General features: G+C 41.2%; 1 protein-coding gene across 1 annotated transcript in view; it reads right to left on the bottom strand.

The window, feature by feature from the left end:
- Window positions 1-12,974: 12,974 nt before the first annotated feature.
- Window positions 12,975-15,651, bottom strand: part of Ubl3 (ubiquitin like 3) — a 94,550-nt gene continuing 91,873 nt past the window's right edge. The window contains exon 4 of the mRNA XM_076791006.1: window positions 12,975-13,142. Within this exon, the coding sequence (XP_076647121.1) occupies window positions 13,078-13,142 (65 nt within the window). The 3' untranslated portion in view covers window positions 12,975-13,077. The remainder of the gene's footprint in view (window positions 13,143-15,651) is intronic.

The raw sequence follows: 15,651 nt of genomic DNA, 5'->3' as shown, positions 1-15,651 counted from the left end.
GTGTTACACGATTTGCAATACCGACATCGCTAAAAATCGGTTAACCACTAGTAATCTACTTTATCTACACAGCCCAAGTGTGCTCGATTCAAATTATATGGAATTTAATGATTGATTCTGTTATTTGTTTTCCGAAGTAATTCGAAAAATTATAGTATTACAATTTTGTAAGATTATTACCTCGAATGCTGTTGTTAGTTTACAAAATTTCAACTTGGGAAGTTTTTGGGGGGGGGGGGGGAAGGAACTGAAGGAACGGAGATCGATAAAGCTGCGAATGCAAATAACTAAATTCGGTAATAAGAGGATCTTTATACTTACCGTACACAACATGTAAATAAGCATTGTTTGCTGCCCCAGTTCACAACTTTGTCACAGAAATCATTTCAATTGCACCACGTTAAACGATATTTGAATTGGAAATAACTACAATAAGAAATTGCGTATTATAATAAATGTTATTTCACATGTAGAATTACATAATTTACAAGCCGGAGTAATGACAACGCTCCATTTCCCCATTATTGTTTCCAGCTTTATCTAATACCTGTATACTATAAACCGAATAAATTGCGGGTTTAAAATCCTCATTATGCTACAGACAAAAATATGATATCTAATATTTACAAATGAGGTGTGTGCGTGTGTGTGTGTGCGTGTAACGCAAGCTTAACAATAAGTTTCCGAATAAATCGGTATACATATATGCGTATACACGGTATTCGACAACGAATGAGAGAAAACTTAATAGATGGTTCTTTTGGACAATATAATATAAAAAGCGAGAATTTTGTCTCATCCGAAGCCGAACACCCTGTATATATATATAGAGAGAGAGAGAGAGAGACAAGTTCGCTACAAGACGGCACAGCATGCAAACGTCGCGTCGTCTCAACGTTCGCTTATTGAAAAATTATCAACAATCGTGGGACACATTTTTTCACTATGCACCAGGGATGGGAGTGGGGTGTGTCTATTCCTCGTCGACATTACGTTCCCTTTGTTTTTGCTATGTAGAGACATGTTGCCACGACGTAGCATCGCTACGCTGTGCCCTGTTGTAAGAAGTTGATTGCTCTTTTCTTGCAGAACGGACAAGGAAACGTATGCGTATCTGCCCAAGTAATCCGCCGAAAAAAAGTCCAAGACCATTGTTATTCGATTTAGTCCTTCGTAACACTATATTTACATGCGAGTATTTCACCTGAAAGAGGCAATAAAATATACAGGAGGGTGTTTCAATAGCACAGACACAATCTGTACAGGCTAACAAAGTTCCTGGAAAGTAACGAGGCCTTGCTGCACAGAAGAATTCTTGATTAGTTTTTTAATTACTTGACATTTACACGGAACAAGTCCGAACAAATGCTCGTCTTCCTATAATACTTGAAATCTTTTGCACTTGTTTCGAGTATGTTTTGAAAACGTAATAAAGATTTCGATTTTCCACACAGTTTTTTCTCTTACTCTCGGGCAGATTCATAGTTATGATAAGCGCGCAACATCCACAGTCTGATGATCAGATATTTGTTAGCGATTGCGAACGTTTATCGGGCACGTCTGTTTCTTTTAATTGGTTGTATCAGCTTGCGCAGTTCGTATTTGTGCTTTTGAAACGACTTGTACAGGGTGTTTCAGTATTAGTGGTACACTATCGACAAGTAGGGTAAGGGACCCAATTACTGTGCCTATATTAACCTTTTAAATACTGTACGTCACTATAGCGGCTTCCGTGGAAAGCATCAGTTTGAACGGTACGCCACTATAGCGGCAATTCGTGGAAAGCATCGGTTTGAACGGTACGCCACTATAGCGGTTTCCGAGGAGAGCATCAGTTTGAACGGTACGCACCACAATAGTGGCATTCGTAGGATCCGCGGGCAGGCGCGCCTGGCCGCGCCGTCCCTGGCAGACAGAGTTGCGGACGAGCGCGCCGTACTGCCAGAGAGAATCGCGGACGACCGTGCCGTACTTAAGAGGTTAAACAGTAAACAAACCAAAACCAGTTCTGATTCACTCGAGGTGCACCACTTCAACAGAGAAATCATCGAAACGAACAATCTTTTACTGTTTGATACACCAGTGTCAGGTATTGTTACTTTATATTCCGATAGAAATACTGTTATTTCATTGTTTTTTTTTCTTTCCTTTTTTCTTTTTGACATTACCCTTCATGTATATACATATATAATTTTGTAGAATTATTGACCCTAATATGTCGGTCCAAAAGCGAAGGCAGAGGCCAATTTCTGACGAGTCGGAAGTGGACTCGGATATTGAAAACGTGTTAAACAAAAATACGAATAGTAGGCAGCGCGTAAGAAAATTGCAACGAAGAATAGCGAATTCGCCAGAATCTTCTGATTCTGATAGTCCTGTAGAGGCGGCATCCAAGGATATTGTCTGGTCGCAGAGAAATTTGAAGCCAAAGGTATATAAATTCAACCCGCGTAACTCTGGAATGACAATAGAAATTAGTCCACGTGCTACCGCGTTAGACTATTTCCAGCTATTTTTTTCGGAACAATTAGTAGGATTTATCGTAGAAAAAACCAATCGATATCGTACACATAAAATGGAAAATTGTATGTGCTTGTTTGCGAAACCTCACGAACGAGCAACAACTCTGAGCGAGATTTATTGTTTTCTTGCAATTAGATTGCTAATGTCGCGAGTGAAAAAGTTACATTACAGCGAATACTGGTCGAAAGATAAATTTCTGCATACTCCCATTTTCGGACGCATAATGAGCAGAGATAGATATGTTTTTCTATTGCGCATGCTATATTTTAGCGAGACAACGACAGCTAGTTCCGATAGGTTGGCAAAAATAACCGAATTTTCGAATACGCTTCGCCTTTCGTTTCAAAATACTTTTAATCCGTTTGGTAACTTGTGCATCGTCGAAGGTTTATCGTTGTATAGAGGCAGGTTATCGTTCAAGCAGTACATTCCAACGAAACGGAATGGATTTGGCATCGAATCTTTTGTACTTTGCGACTGCAAAACTGGATACGTATTAAATGTTATTGTACACGCAGGCAGCGAGTCCGCGATCAAAATCGCGACAGAAAAGTCTCTCGGGAAATCGGGCGAAATTGTTGTTACACTGATAGAGCCATATTTAAAAAAACAACACACATTGTTTGTCGATCAGTGGTATACCAGTCCGGCTTTGTTCAGTTATCTCCACGACAACGAAACGAACGCGTGTGGTACTGTGAAAGGTCGAAGGAAGGATATGCCGAAAATGACGAAAAATCTAAATGCAGGTGAAATGTCTTTTCGGAGTTCGTCCAATATGTTGGCACTCAAATGGAAAGACAAGCGCGACGTATATATGCTGTCCACCTGTCACACTGCGAATTTTGTAAGTACTAAAAAAAATGATTGCCGAACCGAGCAAGTTGTTCAAACACCCTCCTGTATAGCGGACTATACCGAGAATATGAGTGCTGTCGATAACCAGGATAAAGTCATAACAAACCTAGAATCCGTCGGGAAAAATCTCAAGTGGTACAAAAAATATTTTTTCCATTTGCTGGATGTCTCCATTTGGAACGCGTTTTCTTTGATGAAAATGAAAAAAAATGAGAAATATTCAATGGCCGAATTTCACCTACAACTAATAAAAGAAATAATAGACAAAAATATGAAGTTTGACGAGAACAGCAACAATCGCAATAATTCTACTGCCGACCACTCGTTGAGACTAATAGAACCACATTTCCCGTCATACTGTAAAACCGTTAAGACCGACAAAACGTTGCGGATTTGTGTAGTCTGCAAAAGAAACGATACAAGGCGAAGATCGCGGTACCAATGCGAACGCTGTAACGTGGGACTCTGCATCGTCCCTTGCTTTAAAATATACCACACAGATGTATATTAATTATTATTATTCTGCCTTTTTATACGTATACGATTATTTCTGTTAGTTTTAGGAACTTTAAGGTGTTATCTACGTTCGAGGGAATCATAGTTAAGGGCAGTATGGATGTCATCGTGTACGTTTGCTTCGTTTCGTTCCATGTCGTATTTCTTGCAGTGGCTGATCTATTGACTAAAATGTAGCATATCATCATAATTAATTAATTAATAAAGATTTTCGATGTTACACGAAAACGTATAAAGAAATCATAATTCATTCATTTTTCACTCTATTCCCATGTAATGTCGCAATGGAAATGGTCACGAACGGTTTTCGTGCCGTCCACGGCCCCGTCCCTGGGAGTTGGGAGATAGAGTTGCGGACGAGCGCGCCGCGCCGTGCTTAAAACCTTTTAATTATGCTTATTTTTAAGGAATAATGAGTATTTAAAAAATCTCTTCTATGTATATATATATATATATATATATATATATATATATATATATATATATATATACAACTGATAACTGATTTTAATGAAAAAACTGGAATATCTCCTTTTTTAATATTCATTACGCTTTAAAAATAAGTATAATTATTATAGGCACAGTAACTGGTACCCCAGTAGATTTCCAGCAGACTTTTCGTCGAGCTTTTCGCGAAAAATCAACCCCCCGCGAAGTTGGGCCACTAATAGGCTGTACCTCGACTACCCTATCAATCGTGAGATATATTAAACGTTGTAAATTAGAAAGCCACACACAAATGGGAATTCAGAATGCGTGTAGTAGCGATGCGTTCGGATGTGAGAAATGAGAATGTATACAGTTGGCTGATGGTATGATCCTGCGAATGAATATGATAGTTGTCGCTAGATGAATTCGTCTTAGAAACATTTACCATTGTCATCATTCTGTTCTTACAGCGTGATATACTCCATACTCTACATGTTAGTGTTAGATGTACATACGATAAGATAGTTGCGTAAAATGATACGTTACAGGAAGTTCGTTTCGACGGAAAATCAAGTTCTGCGTAGCGAATGAGAAGTTAATAGGGGATTTCTGAGTTGTTCGCCATTGTTCATTGTCAACTTTTTTCACACTCGAATAACACGCATATATTGCAAAACAACTGTCGATATAAATGTATTTCTATACATATGTATATATATTTTTTTTTGTTTATTCACGAGATTTACCACTTCGACGTGTCGTTCTCTTTAAAATTATTTTCGTTAATCAGTATAGCAGAATTTCTTAACATCGGTTTTATTAACATAAGGTCTACAAAAATTATTGCGTGTTACATTTCGTTACACCTTCAGAGTTAGTACGTTGGATCGTGTTTCTTTCTCTTTCGTGGTTTTTCTTTTCTTACAATTTACACGCATCGGTCAGTTACGGCATTAAGTAGGATAGCTTTCAAATTTAAATAATGCATATAACATTCGCCATATTCTATGCAGGACGGCCAAGTTGAAAAACGTTTTTATACATTCTCCTGTGTCGAAGGATTAGAAGACGGGTTTAACTCGAAACCGGGGAGTAAGTGTACGCGGTTACATAGAAAGGTGACTTCTATATATATATATATATATATGTACCCTTAAATTCTTCTCAAGTTTGACGCATTCCGTGAACAGAAGTCATTGGGAACGGAAAGAAATCGAATGGTCAACCAACAGAATTTCGTCAAGGCTGAACAGAATCGCGTCAATTGATTTTCTTCCGTTGAAATTCGTTTCGTCGATCTCGTCGTGTCTGTACGCGGAAACAACAACAAAGTTGACGTATTTGTTTTGTCGTCCTTGTCGCGGCTTTGCCAGGCGATCTCGTGATTGCGATCGGTCAAGAATTACAGTTAGATTCCCGGGTTTCGTCCGAAACCAGTGGATTTCTCTTGCTGCATTGGTCCTTTACATTTTTAATCATGCATGGAAATTAGACAGTGTTAGTAGCGTTAATCCTCGAACATTCTTACGAGTATATATATATGTGTAATCGATGATGTTTACCACTATTCGGTACTTTATTTATCAATTTTTTGAAACATATTTTAGAGGTACTTCTTGTAAACACTCTTTCCGTTGTTCCTAATGTAACAGCTGTTGATTTGATCCAGCCTGAAAAATCTGAAAGCAGCAGCGACACCACAAGATTCCGAATGATCTAATGTGTTGGGGCTACTGGAAAGTACCATAAGATTCGAGGGTGTATGAAAGTACTTTGAATGTCGGAAAAATTCAAACGATGAAATATTTGTGTTGGTTTTAAAGGGCAGGAGCCGTCAAGCTTTCGAGACAAATTATAGGGAACACTGAAAAATATAAATAAATGATTTTCTGTTCTTCTCTGATTTTCCAGTTATGCCGTAAGCTAATTGGCCCGCAGCATCTTTTGCTTTCTCTCAGTTTAGAGTTCGTAACTGGAATCTTCGAATATTCCCGGATGCTTCGCACATTCCTTAGAGCCCACCGATGTTACAGCATGTGCTATAGAATTGTATCGATAGTTTTGATAATCGAGTCTTTAATAATCGTTTTCGACTTGTTTGGTTCTCAGTTCTATCCTTATGGACACTGCATTCTGATAAGTTCGTAACTTTGACATTGTCCGGACAGCGTTTCGCAAGTTCTCCTGTGCCTTTATTAGGCACTGCAGCGTCGATGATGTGTTCACAAGGTGCAGCCGCGTACCGATATCGTTTCATAGATATTCTCGTAAACGGAAAGCGTTGCAACGTCGTAGTCGCAACATCGTGCATCGAATACTCGCGATCGATGCTCTTAAATAAATCTTCACCGACGCGTTTACGCAAGATCAGCCGTGCCAGCCGCGCGACATGTCTGCTACCACCTACACGCGAATCGTACGGACTACAAAAGTCACTGTCTAGAAAAATACGGTGGTCGAATCAGTTGCGAACGTAAAAACCAACGAAAGATCCCCGAGAAGATCAATCGATCGCTCCAAGTAAGACAGCAGAGAGGCGATCAGAATTTTATACAAGAACGCCCCGTTTGATTCTAAGCGGTACGCGTCAGATTGCAAAGGTTCCGCGGATTTTCAGCAAATTATATATATCCCGATTTCCGTATAAAATTATAGTTCGCTTTGTACACTTTCTTCACCTTTTCTTCCCCTCTTAGTTTTCTTTTTCTCGCGCTCACTTCGAAATCGTGAATCTCGACGTTCGATAATGATAATGAATGCGCGCTTGGATGCACCTGCGCGTACGTGGGGCGCCGATTTCATTTTCGATTATCCCTTCGTTTCCGAGTGTCACGGAACCTATGTTGTTATGTAAACCGTTGCACGGTCTACAATCGCGTTTCAACTTTAACACAGACTTTTCGAGTATTTCTAATTGCTCAACACCGTCCACTATCGCGAAGGCCTACCGAATAATTACGAAATCAAGCGGAAAAGAACAGTCAATTCCTGAATATTAGGGTGTCCCAGGATGTACGGCGAATTCCTAGTGGTTTCACTGTCCTGTAATTTGATTTTTTACACCATTCTCGTTTACTCGCACTCGCGACTTCAGAACCCAAGGCTTCGAACTCGTAATATTTATCTGTGATGTTCTAATAGCGAAATATACGATAGCAGAACAATTCTCTAAAATGATAAGTGATCAATTCTTATTCCGAATGCTGTAAATTTCAAATAAAAGAGGAAAGAGGAAAGGGGATCCAGTATCAGTCGTGGAATGTGTTTACGAGTGAAGTGTTATCCGTTAGTTTATTTGTAGCAATTTCTTACCAGGTATTAGGAATTCATTATCCGTGATATCCCGTTGCGAATGATCGTCTGTTATTTTGATTTCTTTTTTTTTTCTATCTGCGGACGACTCGTCTCATTTATTAGCAGCGGCACGATTATCGTGTCTTCTCTTAATGATTCGAAATGCGTAACAGAGGATCGATCTGTTTCTTTTCTCTTTCTTTCTTTCTTTCTTTCGTACTTTCTCTCTCTCTCTCTCTCTCTCTCTCTCCCTCTCTCTCTCTTTCTCTCTCGTTGATCCACTAATACGATGATCGATGATATTTGGTATTTAAATACGAATGATTGACGATCAAAATGTCCGAAATGACGAATACCGTTGGCAGAGTTGGGCAGAGCAGGACTTAATCAAAAACTTCGTGTTAAGAACAATTATGTTTCAAGTACGATTCGAGGATACGAGTGCCCGGTCGTTCCGATTAATTGATTCGACCTCGGCTACCACAAACGCTCGAGCGATCGAAAGATTCGAAACGCTTTACTCGATTAGGGAAAATTAATTACCACCCAACTCTGATCAATGATGAAACCGGTGAACTCGATCGATCGTTCCGAGGATGAATTGTGAATTGATTGTAGAACGTTCGAATCGCAAAAACAAGAGAACTTCAGGCGGGACAGTTTATTCTTCGCGTCCGCGACGGGACCATATCTCTTTTTCTCCAGAACAGAAAAATATTATGCTCTATGTAGATTAGTTGAACACAAAGAACATCTCTCTTTTCATTTTTCACTGTTAGTGTGTTTGTGTTCATATGTGTGTGTGTGTGTGTGTGTGTGTGTGTGTTTTCTTTATACGAGTCTCAAACGAACTATACTATTCTCGCACAATGGACACCCACGCATCGAGGATTTCGATCTATCTCTTACACGCAATAAAAATCCAGTTGATCGGCTCATTTCAAACCTTCATACGACGCAACACGTTGACGAAAAAACCCAAAAGACCTGTTTGTTCTCTTCATAGTCTCATTGTTTTGTACGTTGTTGCGCGAACACGAGAACCATACGCGCGCACGTACGGTTCCGTTTCTCGAGACGCGCGTACAAATAAAACTTCTATGACTTGTTTTCTTATCCACTAGAATTTTGATATGATGTAATGTGAGTATATTTCCTTTTGTAGACTGTGTGTACGTGTGTTCTCGCTTTACTTCGTTTAATTCTGCTCCTGCCTTTAAGAATACCGTTTATAGATTTTATTCAACGTAGCTTTTTATCCTCGATATTTTGCACATTCTGTTTTTTCTTATTCTTTTTTTTGTGTTTCTCGTGTACTCGTTTAAACAGCAAAGAGAGTCGGAGGCGAATAATTCTTATCCATTTTGTTCTTTTTTTTTTCTTTCTTTCTCGTCTTGTATAATACACTATGTAACGTTACAAATTAATTTTTCTCTTCGCTTCACGATCCCCGGGAAGTATTCCATGCCGCCATGTTTTCGTCTCGCGTACGCGACAGTTTGTTCTCATGGTTGGTCGCGTGAGATTGTACTCGTTAGAAAATATGACGAAACAAACAAAGAATAACGGGCTTGCTCGACCATGGACACAGAGAAAGAGAAAGACGGAGGGTAACGCACGAAAAATCTTATCTCTCGGAGCAAAATGGCGTCGGACGCGCTCGACGCCGAACGATTTCTCTTTTTCCGTTCCGTGATTCTCTTTCTTTGTCTCTCTCTCTCTCTCTCTCTCTCTCTCTCTCTCTCTCTCTCTCTCTCTCTCTGTCTCTCTCTCTCTCTCTCCCTCTCTTACTTTTATACAAAGTATAGCGTCGCTTATCTCGTTCTATTCCGTTACAACGACGTGAAAAGGTAAAATTTGGAACGAAGGGAAACACGCGTGGTCGCGCGGCGAACGGTGGTTTCCGGCGACATGATCTTCTTTCTCCTTTCGATCCTGTATTCTTTTTCTACTATACCGTTGTTTCCCAAGATTTTAAAGTAATATTGCAACGTCAAAGGAACTGTACAACAAGCTTATTACAGAGCGGCTTTCTTTCTCTCATTCTCTCTCTCTTTCACTCTCTCACTCTCTCTCTCTCTCTCTCTCTCTCTCTCTCTCTCTCTCCTTCGTCGAGACGTTCTTCCTCTTCTCCTTCTCCTTTCTCCCTCGCGATCAAGTACGACAAACGGAAATCTTCGACTCTCGTCCAGACATCTCGGCGAACGATCGAAAATATGATCGATCGATCGATCGCCGTCCGAACCCAGCTAACGTCCAGCGAGCTACACATGCTGTTGCCTGGCTTCCTTTCTCCCGATATAGTCCACGTAATATTATTTCGTGTGATGTGTTTTTTTTATTTTCGCAACTTTGTTAAAACTTACTCGCTAAACAATTTGTTACTTTATAAACAGCGTTTCAGAGATAATCTACGGACTTAACGTTACTCCATTGTAAAGAAACGAAGCGAAGGGGGGTGGGGGACGAGGGGGAAGGGGGCGTAGATCTGAACGAAGGGGGAATAGAAAAAAAGAAAAAAGAAAAAAGAAAAAAGAAAAAGAGAGAAAAAGAAAAAAGAATAACGAAACGTATGAACAAACGGAGGTGGTACTTGTGAAACCTCGATTAATCACCGATCGCAAATCGGACGAAGGTATAATAAAATGCTAAGTCGTTGGCGTTCGCTAGTCCCATAAACCCGTTCGGAGGCGTTTTCGATCGCGTCGCATCCCGTTCGAATCGTATTCTCGAGTAAAACGATACACCTGTGCTGTTTTGTACATCTAATCCCTTACTGGTCTTTTATTCTTCTATCTCTCGCCGCTCAGGGATACGGATCATTACAAAACACCGTCCGATCCTTCGAAATCGTTAATACATTATTAAGCATCCTATGTACATCTCTTACATAAATAATCTTCTTAAGAAGGAAGGAATACACACAGCGTATTCGGATCGTCGAAACTTATCAGATTGCTAGGGAAATAAAACACGGAGTCCAATGGAAAGTCAATGATATTGTTCTTCCTGCGAACTGGTTTATAAAAATATGATTTTTCAACGGTTCGATCGGCAATATAGAATAAAATCGTGATTCGGTGTAGCCGCCATTTTGATTTCGCGCGACACGGAGGAGGCCGCGACCTCCTGAAAGTCTTGCGCGCGGTCACAGAAATCAAAATTTACAATCGGAATTCCGATATTCTGTTACGAATGTATCGATCGGCCACGCGACACGAGACTTTCTTTATACGTACCGCAAACAGTTCGAAACTCGGGTGAACGAACATCTAAGATTTCAGTAAGGGATTAATCCCGTAAGAACGAGCCTAAGGGAGAAGCATCGCGCATTCGACGAGCCATGACTCCTCTATCGGTTTTCTCAACGCGACGCTATTCGCGAAAAGGAAAATTTCTTTAAAATTCGCATGGAACCGGGAAAGCTTCTCCGGGCCCGGTGAATCCGTGTAACTGTACAAGCATTAAACCTTTCTTTCGTTTTCCATTTGGGAGAACGGATATCGACGTTGGCTCGAGGACGACGATCGCGCAAACAATTCGCCTGGCACGAGTTCATGAGTCGAGCGAATACCGAAATGGTAGAGAGACCTCGAACGCGCGAAACGATGCGAGGTTCGTCACGGAATAAATTAAATATAACACGATTCCACTGTTTCATTCCGATGAGTTTCCACTACGTAAGAACATTATATATATATACACGTGTTATGCATCGGTAAGAGTCATAGTTACATTACAGTAGTAGTATAGATCGAGTATAGAATAGGCTACCAACTTATCATAAACGGTTTGGTTGTACCTAACTATATAATAATCAATACTTCTGTATAGGGTACAGTCGCCTATAACGTTCGGTTGATCGTTGGCTCTGACGAATCACGTTCTAGGCCCGATCGATTAAAAATTGGACGGGTGGAAACAGAATAAAGAAGGGAAAACGGAAGGGGCAGGAGGGATGGCTGCTCGAAAAATTCTCAAGATGTACACGGAATTAGGTTAAAACAAGGGTGCAGCTGGGAAAGTGGAAATGGATACGAAGGATCTAACAGGAAATATATTTGAGTTTTTATTTAATCATAACTACCATTAGAGATCCAATGTTCGTCATTACTTTTTTTGTTTTTCTCGTTTCCTCTGTAATCTTATCCAGAATACTAAACTCTCAAAGCGGCGTCATAATATTACTTTAAATTCATGATAATAAAGTCTATCGTGTATGAGAGTTTAACTGTGTGTCAACATGTCTCATACCATTATATATTTATATATATATATATATATGTATATATATATATATATAATCGGTATATATAATATATATAAATATATTTATGTATATATATATTTATATATATATATATAAATATTTTAATAATAGTATGTATATATATAATATATTCACTACCTGCATATCACAACATAAATTTTACTCTCTCCTCGACCGTTCAAACGCGGACACGCACACTCTCATACTCACGCAACATACACACACGATCCCGTTCTACGTAAATTACTATATAACGCTGCGGTAGTCGGATAGTGGTTGAGTTTCTAAGCATTGTAGCGCCGCAACCACAGAGAGCGTATCCCCATCCGCGTTTCGATTACCACACGCACACACCTTTGATCACTTTCCGAAAATCATCTGGCTAACTTTCTTTATTCGTCATTTTTTTCCGGGCTCGCGCGACAGCGATACAAAGATGCGCGGGGTTAGGCGGGGCCAAAGGAGGGGGTTGAAAATCCTTCGGAACGCGTGACGTTCGTCTCGAGTTTTACTGGATGTCTGGATGTGCCGATCTTCGATAGATCGGCGCGTCACAGTTGAACAAAACCCGCCGCGTTCCTACACCCCTTTTACCAGCGAACCTAACCGACACTCGTGTCGTTGTAAAAGTATCTGTGTATGTGTGTACGTGTGCGTGGGCGCGTGTACGTGTGTGTCGATACGTCTCCGATTTGGCTCTGGCGCGCGTTGATCTTCTTCCGTTCAAGGTGATCGACGCGCTCAACGATCAAGATCCCCCGATTCGGAATATTTCGTCTAAAAAACGCAACGCGAACGACGATCGACTCGTTTGCCTGGGACGGCGCTCCGGTGCGCCATCATCATCATCATCATCATCATCATCCTCATCGTCGTCGTCGTCCTTGTCGTCGTCGTCGTCGTCGTCGTCGCCGCCGTCGTCGTTTTCTCTTCTTGCTCCGCAATTTTCGCGCGATCGGTGACAAACGGTGCGATCTCGTTCTCGTTCTCGTTCTCGTTCTCGTTCTCGCTCTCGTACCCGATCTATTTCTCTCCCCCTCGTCTCTCGATCCGCTACACTGCTCACGAGCTCAGCCACTAACAATTATACATCAGCATAAAACCTTAGAAACCATTGGCTCAGCCTGAACGCGTGGCGCTGGTTCGCGCTGTACCACCTCACGGGATCCAGGGCAGCCGGCGAGTTTTTAAAATATGCGACAGGAAGCTGAGCAGCAACTACTTCCGCCGCCTTTACTTTTTTGCCTCTGATCTGTAACAAAGAGACGACATCGTTACCGTAGGTCCGGTGACAGTCTTTCGATCTTTCGATCGATGACTGGGTGAGGAGTAATTGGGTAAGGGGACCGTAGTTGATTAACAAGGGAACATATTCTATTTAGTTAGACAGTAGAACTAAAATTAAAATAAAATTACATTCGATAAAACTACCGTACATTCTAATTGCATGTGTTACCATTTCCGGACATTTGATGATCATAAATACGTGTGAAGTAAGGTCCTGTAAATGGACGAGGTGTCCGTTTATTAGAAGCTATGCACACGGATCGCGCGTTCCGGATGTTTTAATACGCGCGGAATAGAGTTGTTTAATTTTCCGTATGTTCGTGAGCAAACAAAAATGCCATAAAGCGTTTCTATTGCTTCGGGACTTGTTCAAAGAACGCTGCCTCGTAAAAAGAAAACTAAACTCGAAGGAGAGAGCGAGAGAGAGAGAGAGACGCGGGAACCGTCTACGCGCGGGTGCAGCGTGCACGCGCGTATGACCCGGAATCGTGCGTGTCGCGGTGCAACGCACACGTTTATCATTTCAAGTAAATGCAGCGTTTCCGCCGCGACGAGTCGCAATTCTTTTCCGCGGGGCGGAGGACAGTTGTCCTCGGCTTCCGCGAGCGGACCGTAAACCGGGGTAATATTTTTCTTTCTTTCGTTCCGCTTCCACCGCGAAGGAAACGGTGGATAAGTATCGCTATGAATTGCTGTGCCTAGCGAGCGTAAATGATATTTGTCAGCGGGTACGGCAACGGGAGACAGTACCCTGAGAAGCGAATGGCAATTTAGGTACTGTGCGTGACTCGCAAGAAATCCCGTGAAAGGAACGCGGAGCTGATTGGTCAGAGTGGAAGAGGCGCACGCCTCGTTTCACACGCATTTTCGGCTCTAGCAAACTATTGGTTAAACTGATCACGCATGCTGTGTAGCGTGTGACTATTTGTACGTCGCGTCGCGCCGGTGGAACAGTTCTCGGAATGTGACGTCAACGCTGATCCTGACTCCCCTCTACCATCCACGCATTATCCCTATTAAAACACTATTTCAAATAGTTGATTTTATTTCGAATTATATTTGATCTTCTCTTCTTTATTATCTTCGGCCAATAAAAGAATGCGGATGGTAGTAGGGGATCCGGAAGAGAGTGAGACCGTATTCTTTGTCTACCCATCATCCGACGGATGCATAACACTGTCACCTTTGTTTACTGTGATTCTATTTTTTCTTTCTCTTGCTCCGTACTTTTGAGATCGAGCCGGAATCGGCGGGTGTTGATCATGGATCGTGAATGGTGGACACGGGACACGGGAGATTTGGGCTTTAGGTAATTTTGTTGGTCGGTTGTTGCGCTAGCTCTCGCTGACACTGTCTGTGTCGCCGGGCTGGAAATGCATGCGTTCACCGTTCGATGGAAGGCCTGTAATCGGTAAAAACTTGATTCGAATTGCGGCACAGCTTCTTCCAGACTTGGCTACATTCTATTTGGAATACAACGAGATACGATCATTTGAGATAATACAATGTTTTTTTGTATGATAGTTTTTATTTGACAAATAACACGGAGAAAGTAAGGTTATTTTAATTTTCGTGCAAAATTATCTTATGCAAAAACGAGTGATGATATTTGAAAGGCCAAGTCTCGAGGTTTAAAAATTAGAGTCGAGGCTTATCGTTGTACTATTTTTGCCGACGAAATGATCACAGTTGATCAAATATCGACGATTTCCTAAGAAACGGAAATTCAAATACTTTTTGGATCTACTGTACCTCTGAATCGAATTACTCGACAAAGGTTGCCGCACAGAGGGAAAACGTGATTCGCGTAACGGGTGAATGCGAATCCGAGTTTCGCTCGTTATTTGCCACGTCGATAAGGGTTGGAGGCCGCGGCCGGCGCCATTTTGGAAAAGTTTGCCACCGCGGCGCATTGTTTACCATATCGAAAATGTCTCGTTAAAAATAGAGGACATTGTTTTTCGCGCGTTACTTCGGCAGTCGATAAGTGGATCGACGAATTTCAATCGTTTACGGCGAACGCATTAAGTTTATTACTTGCATTACGTGGGTTACGTTTCCTATTACCTAAGTGGATGGTATTACTGCCAATCAAACAGAGGAAGAGACTATTCGGTAGTGTTCCCGAAGACCGATCAATTTCGACAAGTTTGCGGTCGTCTTATATTACGCGCGAAGGAAAAGGAGGGCGCGTTAAAAAGACGTATAAATAACATTTCTTCGTTGAATTGTTGAAATTTTGTGAAATTATAAAATTCGAGCGTTTACTCGCCATGTCTGGCCATTTTAGCGTCTTTTAAGAAGGGGTATGGGATACTTTTTTCAAATAAAATGTTGAACATACAAAAACACTTTTTCAATGGAGTCCTAGAATTTTTCAGAAAGAAATTCCGAAAAATAACTTTCCCTCGCAGTTGCTTAAGAGTTAAGAAAAACAGCGATGCGAAACGCAAAGGAACGGCGACACAGAGGGA

The sequence above is a fragment of the Halictus rubicundus genome, chromosome 7 (genome assembly GCF_050948215.1).
Source record: "Halictus rubicundus isolate RS-2024b chromosome 7, iyHalRubi1_principal, whole genome shotgun sequence".
NCBI lineage: Eukaryota > Metazoa > Arthropoda > Insecta > Hymenoptera > Halictidae > Halictus > Halictus rubicundus.
This window is presented reverse-complemented; position numbering and strand designations above follow the sequence as displayed.